The following is a 13909-nucleotide window of genomic DNA, read 5'->3' as shown; positions in this document are numbered from 1 at the left end:
TGACAAATTTGATTGAATTGTGGTAAAAATATTTCAATAAATTCATATATACAGATAAAAATTTAACAGAATTTGTACCGATATTGATGTGGCAAAATGTAAGTGAATCGTTTTTCTTCTTTTTTCTCGTCTTTCAATGATATCGCGCCATACGTTGTCTATAAGATTTTTCTATCAAAAAATTATGTACTTATAGCAAATTCGAAAATATTTTGTCCAACTTTTATATTTATTCTTATTTTACTATTTAAAAATATTAATAAATAAATCTTTTTACTTCCCGCATCTTTTGTCATCATCTTAGACAATATGTACTAATTAATAGAGGTTGAAAATAAAAATATGGAAAAAAGGGCTGGTTGTGGGTTAGAATACAGAGTGTTTACCATACCCCCACTATGTTGGTATCAGAGCCATGTTGTTATCTTGATCTTATCATTCTGATTGGAATTATCCAATTTGAAAGAAACTAGGAAGAACACATTAAAAATTATGTCTGAATCTTCTAGTTCATCTATATTAGCACCCTCCACCTCCTTTCGAAAATCTAATGCTTCTAAAATCGACTCCCTTTATGAAATATCTTACCTACCTGAATCTGAAAAAATCCCAGTTACAGATCTACCTCTTGTCAATCCTTACCTTCCATATAACAAACCCCGAAATTCCTTCACCAAAACTGTTAAAAGTATCATTTCATCATCAAAATCCCAAATCCAAGAATATGTTCAGGCTTCAAAGTTTGATTAGCATCTTCTACCTGCTACTGAAAAGGAGCAGTTTGTTACCTTAGATTTACCATCTCATCTTCCAAAAGTATGGTTATCTGAAGATTTTACCCATCTTCATTTTGGAGCTGTAAGAATTGCACTTACCCTCCATGGAAGAAAAGGTCTCCCGGCTGTTTCTAGAATTGCTCTTCTAGATACACGATTTGCTGATTATCAACATGCATGTATTGGCACTGTGGAAACTACACTCAATGTGGGAACAGTACTTGTTACTATGTTTCCAAATTTTAATATGCCAATTGCAGATCCATTATTGTTATCAGCTTTAAAAATCCATGTCCAAATTGTTGGAGCAGTTCCAACAGCAGTCACATATGGAGCAACACTTCATTACCAGATGGCTTACAGAATTCAAAATCACTCTCTTGATTTTGCCACTCCTAATGGGACGGATGATGCTTTATTAATTCAGATGGGAACAGATCAGCCAAGTTGTACATATGTCCCTAGACAGATTCCTAGATCCGAGCTCATTAAATTGATCCCTCAAACCTGGGTTACTAGTTATGAGCAACATCACCAGGCGTCAAAAGACTCTCTGCCCATACAATCAGCAACTCATCATTTCAGAAGAAAGTCAAATGGCGAAGTTGAGATCATGTTTCAAAAAGAACCTGCAAATAAAAAGCCTCCCTGTTTTCCAACACAGTTTGCTTTTTCCAATGGAGAAATTCTCATTTATGGATTTGATGCAAATGGCAGGCCAATTTATTGCAAATCTAATAACTCAGGACATATTTATTGGGATGTATGTTTTTGTGCGAAATGCATACAAGATGAAGAAGATCTATTTAACGATCGTCCTTCCAGGAAGAAGAAAAAAAAGAAGAATAGCCAACAAAAGTTGCGTGAAGCATATGAAAACAAATCTGCAGGAGTTGATTTGTTAGGAGAACCCTCTGAAAAATTTGACTATTATGTCAAGTACACTCCACCTCCTACAAGTGATGAATCTATTATTCCTACTGGTTGGGATGATGATGATGATAATGATTGCAACCAACTACATAAAAAATGGGACTGGGATAATAGTCCACCTCCATCTCCTCAGATAGCTATGCCTATAGTTATGTTCCACCCTCCTCAATAAGAAGAGTTTCCTCCATTGTCCTCTTTTGACAAAGAGCAGTCAACTCATGCCTGGAGGATCAAGAATCTCATATCCAGAAAATCGGATGGTTCAGTTGATCAGTTTTCAGCAGCAGAAGCAGTTTTAAACTAGCAGTCAGAAAATGCAGTCCAACAAAATTCCCTGTTGAGAAAAATTGACCAAAATCAGCAAATAATTGAAAGGACTCTACAACAACAAGCACAAACACTATTAACCCCTCTTCAAGCCTGTAAACAAAAGATTGAAACCCCCCATGCTGAAATCATGACCCTTTTACAAAACCGTTTACCCATAACAGATCAAGAAAGAGAAATAAGAAATCTCAAAAAACAACTCATTTCTCTTGAAAACAATTCCATGATCCCACCTTCTACTCCATATCACCCTATCTCATATACTCATATATCACAAACTTCAAGACCCATGTATTCAACAGGAGCTTATGAATCCACATCTTCACTCTTCACTCCTGAAGAATGGGAAAAGAAATTGACACCTCGTTCTCATCTCGATATAAAGAAAACCAAACCATTAGCCTCACAAAATCTACAAGCTTTACCTCCACTAAACCCAGAAAAAAGACCACAAATGATGATAAAAAAAACCCCATAACCACTTTCCTACAAAAAACTCAAAACCGTTCCTCTATAACTCCTATTTTAACCATCCCAAATGAAACTAGTTCTGAACTTGAAGAATGCTCAGATGAATTTCTAGAAGATCATCCTCCTTTTTATATGGCTGACAGACCACAATCAAATCAAACTCAACAAGGAATTCCTGTTGTTGATGAGCCAGAAATAATTGATGAAGAAATTGTTAATCCTCATGTTGTGAACAATTATTATTCACAAAATAGTACTTCAGCAACCAAATTCACTTTTGATGATATTCCTCCAACTTTGTGGAAAGCAAGATTTCAAGAAATGAAAGCATGGTGTTTAGCAGAATTACAAAGGCCAAACCTTTTCTGGCAAGAATCACTGGGTTCTTAAAAGATTGGTATGATGCTCTTGGAGAATATCGCCAAATCCAATATTCTAACTCCCCAACAATAGATGCTTTCATAAATCATCATATTGGGAATTCTGTGGAAAGACGGATCATTTGAAGGATATTGCAAGAGAAGAATTCTTCAAATTGAAATGTTGTTCTTACAATCCTAAAGATCTGGATAAACATTTCCACAATGCTGCCAGGCGATACTACCTCATTGGTGGAATGGACGATACAAATATAAAGCAGGCTTACTTAGAGTCCATCTCACAGCCTCTTGGTCAAGAGACACTCAGAATGATTGAAATAAAAGGACAATCATTGGGAACCACTTCATTTGGAGAGCTTCACAACTGGGTCAAGAGAACCTTGAAAAAACTCTGCAATCAAAGAGAGTTTTTAAAGGATATCAGTACAACAGGACAGAAGCTTGAAAAGGCGTGTGATCAGCCAGATTTGAAGATTAAGTGCCGACATGATAACAAGAGTTGTGATTGTCCAGGAAAGAAAAAATTCCACAGTAGGAGGTTCAAATTTCGGAACAAAAGATTTTCCAAATATTTTCCTCGAAGAAGAAGATATTTTAAAAGGAAATTCACAAAGAAAAAGGGAGACAGGTGTTTTATCTGTGGAAAGAAGGGCCATTTTGCAAAAAATTGTACCAACAAAAAGAAGGAAATTTTTTTACACCAAATCTATACAGCAACGAAAGTGGAAGAAGAAGCGGACCTTGAATTAGTATTCTCTGAAGAAGATGAGCAGTCCCCTGAAACTGTCTTCGTATTGGAATTTGACTCCGATGATGAGAGCACTAATGGCTATGAAAGTATAGAGGAATGCTATAGAATGTAAGTAATCAATCTTAGTCTTCCAGTTCTGATGATTGAAGTCAAAATATTTCCAGGAAAATATGAAAGACCAATCACAGTTGCAGGTCTGTTTGACACTGGAGCAGTTTGGTCAATCTTAAATCCAGCCATTCTCCCCAAAGACATGTGGAAAACATAGCAGCAAATATTCCAGGCAGCCAATAATGAGTATTTTTCAACAGAGTTGATAAGTAAGCCAGTGACACTTCAGTTTTTTCCTAAATGTAATGTCTCACACAAGTTACTTGGATCATCTTTACCAGGGAAGGATATTGTAATTGGTTTTGACATCATTCGACAATTGTGGGCAAAATGTGTTATTCCTCTTCCAAATGGCCTTAGATACAAGTCCTACTTTCTGCCATACATACAGCCAACCACATATTTTTTCATAACCAGCCTTGATGATATAACAAGTCTATTAATCCGAGAATGTTGTGCAGATTCTCACATAGATTTTCTCACCAAATGCACTCACCCTCTATGGAAAAATCCAGATTTTTTCATAGCTCTACCTTTCAAAAGAAATGAAGACGTTAACCCTACTAAAGCCAGCCATATTGGAATGAGCCCTGAACACCTCCAGTTAGCAACCAAAGAGTTAAGCCAATTGCAAGATGAAGGTCTCATTGAACCTACTACTTCTCAATGGGCATGCCAAGCATTTTATGTCAACAAAAGAAGTGAACAAGTTCGTGGAAAAATGAGACTTGTGATTGATTATAAACCATTGAATCACTTCCTTGCTGATGACAAGTTCCCTCTTCCAAACAAAAGAACTTTATTTGCCAGTTGTCCAAGGCGTAGATATTTTCAAAGTTTGATCTAAAAGCGGGATTTTGGCAATTGAGAATTAAGAAAGATGAAAGGCATAAGACAGGTTTCTGTATCCCAAACTACCACTATCAATGGACGGTTATGCCATTCGGTCTTAAGACGGCCCCCTCATTGTTCCAAAAGGCTATCACAAGAATTTATCATCCAATATTAGAGTCAGCATTAATCTATATTGATGATATTCTCTTGTTCTCAAAAGATGCCGATTCTCATTCTCAACTGTTGTCTCAATTCGCTGATCTGACAAAATAATTTGGAGTAATGCTTTCTCAGAAAAAGATGGTTATTGGAGTCTCTGAAATTGATTTCTTGGGCATGCATATTAAAGATGGTCAATATTCGTTACAACCACATGTTGGTCAAGAATTGTTAAAGTTTGCAGACACAGATCTCTCTAAACGAGAAGTCCAACAGTTCCTTGGGATTGTAAATTACATGGCCAACTTTGTTGATCATTTAACTCCTATTATCAGACCATTGCAGAACATGCTGAAAAAAGATGCACCACCATGGTCTTCAAAACAAACAGAAGCAGTCCGAAAAATCAAACAAAAGGTGCAAGAACTTCCAGCTCTATCTATCCCTACTAACGGGAAAAGGATCTTACAAATTGACACAAGTGATCTATATTGGGCAGCAGTTCTATTGGAGGAGAAAAATTGAAAAAGAAACATTTGTGGATACAAAAGTAGAGCATTCTCAGAAGCAGAAAAACATTATCATTCCACTTTCAAAGAAATCTTGGCGGTAAAACGTGATATTGAGAAATTTCAGTTTCATCTCATTGGACACAAATTTCTTATTGAAATGGACACGTCAGCATTCCCTAAAATGCTTTCATTCAAACAAAAACAAATTCCAAATTCTCAACTACTCAGATGGGCAGAATGGTTTTCAAACTTTAACTTTGATGTCAAACATATAAAGGGAAAAACCAACCTCCTTCCAGACCTACTGACCAGACCAAAAGCTTTTTACTCCCAACCTATCCTTGTAATCTGTATGATAAACCTTCCCTTTCATTTACTTTCTCAAAATGAACAAATTCCCCCAGAACTTAATACTCTCATCAGAGACAAAACCCTCCATTCCCGAGCCAAAGAGTTCATGTTAAAATACCAGTCCATTGTTATCAGGCAAACAGAAATTGAAACTCTTGGTGGTCTTGGATTTCATCCAGTTTATCCATTTTTTAATTTGTTCCATATAATCCCATACCAAGCAGTTTCAAAATTTTCAAAGGAATTACTTTGTTTTCTGTGGTACTTATTGGAACTTTTCCAAATTGAAGTTTCTTTTAATGTTTGTGAATCTCTTGAATGGTTCGAAGAAATCACTTTTCTAAGTTTTAACAAAAATGATCCATTTCAAGAAGCACATTTTGAGGTAAAGAAATTCTTCGAATGGTTTTATCCTGTTTCTCATTGGATAAAAATGTTTGAAGCATTTTCTTTAAAATCTAAAGATTTGAGAACTTCCTAAAACAATGTTTTTGTAATTCTGATTTTCCAACGGCAAGGATATTTTACAGAAACAGGTTCTTATGAACACTTCTCTTATGTCAAGGAGTATGCAGTCCAACCTTTCAATCTCCATCAAGATTGGGAAAGGTATCTAAAGGAGTTTCGAGAATTTCAAAGAAAAATGGCTGAAATCAATCAGACAATTCCTCCACAAACTTGGCCAAACATAGAAGATGATGCTCCATGGGAAATTCTACCTCTAGACTATGCAACCAAGATTCAGCAAGACGTTCAGAAACACAGAGAAGGACAATGCCAAATTTTTGGACAAGTATTTGGACACTATCCATCTGCTACTTGGGAAAGTGACAAAACCCATTGGAACCAGCTTTACTTGGGAATGACACATCAATGCCTTGGAGAAACATCTAAATATCCAGAAACCACACCAGAAGGACAACAACTGCGTAACAATCTCTGGAATGAATTTCAAGAAAAAAATGAAAATTGATAAAATGGACGTGGACCAACCAGGACCAAGCAATCCAGACAAACAAAACTCAAGATATTTGGACACGAAAATAAATTATAATGACAGTGTTTTCCAGGACTCTCAAGATCCATATGATTATGGAACACAGTCGTATGATTTTGATCCAACAGACCCAGACAATCTTGAAAAATTGGAAGAAAAATTTTTTGAATAAAAATTTGATACTACAACTTGGCCTTGGTGGAAGCAACATGGACTCCCCTCTGATTTAGATGATTCAAATGAACCTGGACAAGAAGCAAATCTTGGAACACCTTGATGCCTCAACAGCTCGTGTGAAATAATCATTTTGTTGTTTGCAATAAAATCCCTTTTAAGAAGTAGATTCTTTACTTTTTAAAAGATGGTTGTAAAATTATTGTACTAAAAGTAGTGAGTCGTGCTAGTAAAGTGATGAGTCATGTCCTTTTAAGTTGTGAGTCATGTCCTTATGTAATAAGTATTATACTAAAAGTGATGAGTCATTGGTAGTATTATTAGTTTTGTGTCGGTTGTATGATGAGGCTCCTCCTCTATATAAAGAGCTCTTATCTTTCATTGAGGATCATCTCGAGCTCAACCCTTCTTAATAAAAAGTTTGTTCCTCTTAACAATGTTTTTCTAAAATCCTTTCTTTGTTCTTCCATAGTCTTGACAACTGTGAAAATTCCGGAATGAATAAGTAAGAACAAGATCTAAGTAGTATCAAAAGTATGCTCTGCAATTGCCTCTTTGAGGATCCTCTGCATCAAAAAATTTGGCACTATCGATTATATGATCCCATATGGAGGTTTGGTAACACCGAAAGTCAGGCCCTATGTTGTTGCCCAAAGGGCTTGTTGTGGGTTAGAATATAGAGTGTTTACCACACCCCCACTATGTTGAACGTCTTGCTGAATCTTGGTTGCATAGTCTAGAGGTAGAATTTCCCATGGAGCATCATCTTTTGTGTCTGGCCAAATTTGTGGAGGAATTGTCTGATTGATTTCAACCATTTTTCTTTGAAATTCTCAAAACTCTTTTGGATACCTTTCCCAATCTTGATGGAGATTGAAAGGTTGGACTGCATACTCCTTGACATAAGAGAAGTGTTCATAAGAACCTATTTCTATAAAATATCCTTACCGTTCGAAAATCAGAATTACAAAAACATTGTTTTGGGAAGTTCTCAAATCTTTAAATTTTAAAGAAAATGCTTTAAACATTTTTATCCAATAAGAAATAGGATAAAACCATTCGAAGAATTTCTTTGCCTCAAAATGTGCTTCTTGAAATGGATCATTTTTGTTAAAACTTAGAAAAGTAATTTCTTTGAATCATTCAAGAGATTCACAAACATTAAAAGAAACTTCAATTTGGAAAAGTTCCAATAAGTACCACAGAAAACAAAATAATTCCTTTGAAAATTTTGAAACTGCTTGGTGTGGGATTATATGGAACAAATTAAAAAATGGATAATCTGGATGAAATCCAAGACCACCAAGAGTTTCAGATATAGTTAACAAAATGTGTGGTGTAAATATAATTATCACAATTGTTGCCCAAGAAAGTAGTCTAGTTTCGGGAATGTAATGTTATCCATATGAAATGATGATGGTTCTGGTTCTTACATGAGTTGATATTGTTTTTCATTAAAATAAAACTCTTTAATTTTAACATTCATTTTCCACTACACGTTTTGAAACGTCGAGACACTCAAGATTAACCAACATTCATAGAAACCGAACCAAGAAATGCAGAAAATAAAAGTGCAAAAATAATGAACACGATGATTTTTTTGGCCGAAGCCCCAGAAGTTCAGCACAATTGCCTAATCCCCTGTTGAGCATCCACTATCAATGGATTCAGCTCGGTTGCACTATAAGGCCCTCAAAATCAGGCAGTAAGTATACAATGTTTTCAGAATATTACAATATATAAGTCACAAAGACTTATATCATAAAGATTCACCAAGGCAGACCACGGTTCACGAAGAAACCACGAACAAATCACTCAGACACTTAAGTCACAGATACTGCCATCCAAGAATCACATGACTTCACAAGTCATTATACAATATGTAAGCTATTCCACACAGGAAACACAAGAAATCACCAAGATTTCATCAAACCCGACTGTACATCACATGAAACCACTCAGATTTCCATAAACTCAACACGGCAGTTCAGTAGCTTAGAGATCTATAACATATTTTGGATTAACTCAAGAAAGAGTTCTGAAAATCACTTAAGAATAGAGCCAAAATGAGAGATTCATCGAGAGAGAAAGAGAGGCAACTTAAAAAACCCTCGAACTCGAGAAGCCGGAGTAAAAAATGAAAAGCCAACAGCCACCCAAACCATTTAGGGTTAAATACATAAAATGATCTAGAATCAGATTCAACGGCCAAGAGATCAGCACGTGTCACAATCCAGTTGACTCCTTCCATTAGTAAAGTGTCACTTTACAAAACACGCTTTTAGTTAAAATTGTGGAAGCACAATTTAAATCAAAATGATCAGCAGTTCGACTCCTAACAATCTCCACCTTGCTTCCATAATTTTAAGGCATATAGTGCAGCCATGAGCTTAACCAGCATTTATAGTTTCATATGCTCGGTGTACCTGTACATTCATTATAAAGAATCAATAGATAATATCTTCAAACAATTTTCAAATTTGTTTAAAGTTATTACTTTAGTTCCCATGTCTGAGGGGTTGTTCAAGGTACAAATCTTATTTATTTTCAGCAACCCTTTTGAAAAAATATCCCTTATAAAATGGTATTTAACATCAATGTGTTTTGTTCTACTGTGGAACATTGGATTTTTACTCAAATGGATTGCATTTTGATTATCAGAAAATAGAATTGGATTAGTATCTACAAAACCAAGTTCATTTAGCAAACCATGCAGCCAGATGCCTTCTTTGATAGCATCAGTGGCTGCAATATATTCAGCCTCGGTGGAAGATAGAGCATCAATTTTCTGCAACTGAGATTTCCAGCTTATTACAGTGCCACACAAAGTGTAAAAATAAGATGAAGTGGATTTCCTATTGTCTCTATTCCCAACAAAATCAGAATCTGTATAACTTTTTAGAATTACCCCCTCTTTATCCATTTTAAACATCAAACCTAGGTTGGATGAACCTTTTAAGTATCTCATTAACAATTTTAAGGCTTCCCAATGTGTTTCACCAGGATTCCCCATGAATCTACTCAAAACACTAATACTAAATGCCAAATCAGGTCTGGTGCAAATCATTAAGTACATGACTGAACCAATAGCATTGGCATAAGGTATTTTAGACATTCTTTCAAGTTCATCTTTAGTTTTAGGGCATGAATCAGATTTTAGAATAAAGTGATTAGCAAGGGATAAAGTCACAGCCTTACAATCAATCATATTAAACTTTTTAAGGATCTTATTCACATATTCTTCTTGACATAAAATCAAGCAATCAGATTTTTCATCTCTTTTAATATGCATGCCAAGTATCTTCCTAGCAGAACCAAGATTCTTCATATCAAATTCTGATTTTAGTTTGTGTTTGATATCATCAATTTCAGCTTTATTGGCACTAGCAAGAAGCATATCATCAACATAAAGCACAAGATACAAAGAATCTTTACCACCACTTCCTTTACAATAAAGACATGTATCATAATTGCTTCTACAAAAACCAAAGTTTCAAGACAAGATTTCTTCAGCAAACACAGTTTTTTCAGGATTTCCTTTTATAAATCCTAAAGGCTGATTCATGTAGATAATTTCATCCAATTCACCATAAAGAAAAGCAGTTTTTACATCTAGTTGATCAAGTTTCCATTTAAATTGCACAGCTAAAGCAAGAATACATCTTATAGTTGTATATTTGACCACGGAGGAAAAAATCTCATCATAGTCCACACCCTCCTTTTGTGTGATACCCTTGGCAACTAGTCTAGCTTTGTATCTAACATTATTAGTGCCACCTTCCCCTTTCTTTATTTTATAAATTCACTTGCAATCAACTAGTTTCTTTCCTTTGGTTTGTCAACCAATTCCCAAGTTTCATTCTTGTATAAGGAAGACATTTCTTCTTCCATAGCACTCAACCACCGCTTAGAATCTTTAGATTTCAAGGCTTCATGATAGGAACTAGGTTCAGATTCAATTTCTTCTCGGTAAGTGAACAAAGACACAAAGTCATCACTATTAAACCTAGCAGGTGGTCTAATTTGCCTTCTATCCCTATCTCTAGTGAGCTGGTACTCATCTAGGGGTGGAATTAAGTCATCACCTTGATCAGATTCAGTCAAATCAGGCTCATTCTCATTCTAGTCAGCCTCTGTACATTCAGTTTCTAGAGGGGCAAAACTGATATCATCAATTTTAGTAGGCTCCACCTCAATTTGGACATCATTTTCAGTTAAGTTCCCTTTCTTCCCTTCCAAACATGGCATACATGATTCATTAAAGACCACATCCATCCTTATTATTACTCTATAACCCTTTTCCCCATAAACCCACAGCCTATATCCTTTAACATTTTCAACATAGCCCAAAAACACACACTTTACAGATCTAGGTTCAAATTTCCCTATGTTTTGATGAGCAAATGTAGTACAACCAAATGTTTTCAAGTAAGAATAAGTAACAGGCTTTTGTGTCTACACAGATTCAGGCACATCATAGTTTAAAGCACTTGTAGGACTTCGATTAATCAAATATGCAGCAGTTTTCACAGCCTCACCCCAAAATAATTGGGGCAGGCCTGAATTTAAAAGCATGCATCTAACCTTATTTAATATAGTCATATTCATCCTTTCTGCAATGCCATTTTGTTGGGGTGTGTAGGTTACAGTTTTGTGTCTTAAAATGCCATGCTCTTTACAGAAATTATCAAACTCATAGTTGCAAAATTCTAGACCATTGTCTGTTCTTAAAGTCTTGATTTTCAAGTCAGTTTGATTTTCAATTTGAGTTTTCCAATCTTTGATAATAGTAAAAGTTTCATCTTTGGTTTTTAATAGAAAAACCCAAATTTTCCTTGAAAAATCATCAACAATCAACAAGTAATATTTATAACCAGACAATGTAGGGGTAGATGAAGGACCCCACAAATCAGCATGTAAATATTCTAGAATTTGCTTTGATTTATGAGTACTCACGGGAAAAGGTAACTTAACTTGTTTTCCTATCAAACATTGTTCACAATTAGACAAGTCACCAATGTTTAGTTTTCCAAATACACCTTTATTATGTAAATCATTTAACCCTTTCAACCCAATGTGACCAAGTCTACAATGTCATAATTTTGCAAGGTTATTTTTATCATCTAAAACTGTTGCTGAAAATCCAAATAAAGGTTTTGCATTTAGAAAGTATAAACCATGTCTCTTTGGGATAGAAGTGATTAAATCACTATCCCTAAAGATTTTTATCTGTCCTTGACCCAATTTTATGTCAAACTCCATGTCATCCAACATTCCTAGAGACACTAGGTTTCTTTCTAATTCAGGAACAAATCTGGTACCCTTTAAAAGTAAAATTCTACCATTTTCCAGAAGTAGTTTTATTGTTCCAACACCCTTTACTTTGCAAGTCATGTTATTTCCCATGATAACTTGGCTACCTTTAGTTTGTTCAAGATCCAAAAAATAGTTTTTGTTAGGGCACGTGTGGAAAGAACAACCTGAATCAAGAATCCATTCTTGATTTAGGTTCCTTTCAACATTTACAAAAACCAGACCATAGTTCACATTTTGTTTATCATGGGATATAACATCGTTACCTTCACTTATCTTCTTTTCTTTCAAATCATTTTGCTTTTTATAACAGTCTTTAGCAAAGTGACCCAACTTACCACAGTAGTAACATTTCTTTCCCTTTGCCTTATATTTAGATTTCATTTTGTCAAATTTCATTTTTCTAGGGTTATTTTGAAACTTTGAATGAAAATTAGATGTGCCAACATTCTTGCCCTTTAACAAAAGATTTTCTCCGCTTTGTTAGTTAATAGAATCTGATTTTAATTCAAAAACCCTATTTCTTAAGGCATTTGTTATGATGTCTGTGGTAAGATTTTATCTACCATATTCCAAGGCATTCTTTAGATCTCTATGCCTATCACTAATGGAGTTCAACAAGACCACAGCCAACTGATCTTGTGATAATTTTTCATCACAGTTGGCTAGATCCTGGGTCAACTTTGTAAACCTATTCAAGTTCTCTTCTAAGTCAACAGATGGATCCATTTTGAAAGAAAAGAATTGTTTTAGCAAAAAACATTTGTTTGGAACAGTTTTTGGTTCATATTGTGCTTTCAATTTGTTCCACAATTCAGAAGCTGTTTTAGTTTCTCCTATGGTTCTGATCACATTGTCTGAAAGATATAAGAAAATGCTACTTCAAGCAGTTTCTTCTAACTCAGTTCTTCTACCAGGAGGTAACTCAGCAGGCCAAGAATTATCTAGGGCTCTAGCACACCTTTGTTGCATCAAAATAGCTTTCATTTTCTGACTCCACATACTAAAATCCCCCCTTCCATCAAACATGCTCATTTCAAACTTAGCAGTGGCCGCCATTGCAAGAAACACCAAGTTAATACACAGCACACAAGTTTGGTCTCAAGAACACATAGGGACATACAATGTGGGGACTGCAGACTGATTAAGGGATCAGGGATAAATTCAACAATGCACTTATGCACTTTTATCCAATCAGTAAAGACTTCAACTGATTTACTCAAGCAATGAACACACAGCACTCAGTAAAGAAGCAGGAATATCAAACAGAGTTCACAATTCCTATGTATGTCAAGATTGAATTTCTCTAGCAGGACCTTCCAATGGCAGACCTTACTGCGTTGTTATCTCAGATTCCTATAACTTCAAGAGTCTTAGGACAAAGACCAAGCACAGTAGGTTTTATAATGCAAGGTAAGTCGAGGAAAATATTCAGGAAATTCTACAGTAAATATTACCAACAGAGTAATATAGGAAAGATCTCACCAAATAAGTTCGAAGAACTCAGATTCCTGCAGCCAGTGCTCACTGCATTTGGAGCAGGTTTCAAGAATCCGATTCCTTCAAGAATCAGGTGTCCTCAATATTCCAAGAAGCTCTGATACCACTGAAATGGCGAGACACTCAAGATTAACCAACATTCATAGAAACCGAACCAAGAAATGCAGAAAATAAAAGTGCAAAAATAATGAACACAATGATTTTTTCGGCTGAAGCCCCAGAGCTTCAGCACAAGTGCCAATCCCCTGTTGAGCATCCACTATCAATGGATTCAGCTCAGTTGCACTATAAGGCCCCCAAAATCAGGCAGTAAGTATACA

At 35.4% G+C, this 13909-nt stretch overlaps 1 protein-coding gene across 1 annotated transcript; it reads right to left on the bottom strand.

Annotated features, from left to right (window-relative positions):
- Positions 1-12647: 12647 nt before the first annotated feature.
- Positions 12648-13148, bottom strand: LOC111411224. Its single transcript, XM_023041779.1, has 2 exons — positions 13004-13148; positions 12648-12946 (listed from the first exon to the last, which is right to left on the bottom strand). Exons 1-2 carry the CDS (start codon positions 13146-13148, stop codon positions 12648-12650), a joined length of 444 nt encoding a protein of 147 aa, XP_022897547.1.
- Positions 13149-13909: the final 761 nt, after the last annotated feature.

This window comes from Olea europaea, chromosome 15 (assembly GCF_002742605.1).
Source record: "Olea europaea var. sylvestris chromosome 15, O_europaea_v1, whole genome shotgun sequence".
Taxonomy (NCBI): Eukaryota; Viridiplantae; Streptophyta; class Magnoliopsida; order Lamiales; family Oleaceae; genus Olea; species Olea europaea.
Note: the sequence above shows the minus strand (reverse complement) of the source record. Positions and strands in the feature narration are given on the sequence as shown.

Excerpts from the sequence above, each read along its gene's own strand:
- LOC111411224 (XM_023041779.1), bottom strand. The coding sequence starts at position 13,148 with ATGGCGGCCACTGCTAAGTTTGAAATGAGCATGTTTGATGGAAGGGGG. Across the intron at positions 12,947-13,003 it reads GCCTGCTGAGTTACCTCCTG|ACAATGTGATCAGAACCATA; the intron begins GTAGAAGAACTG and ends TATATCTTTCAG.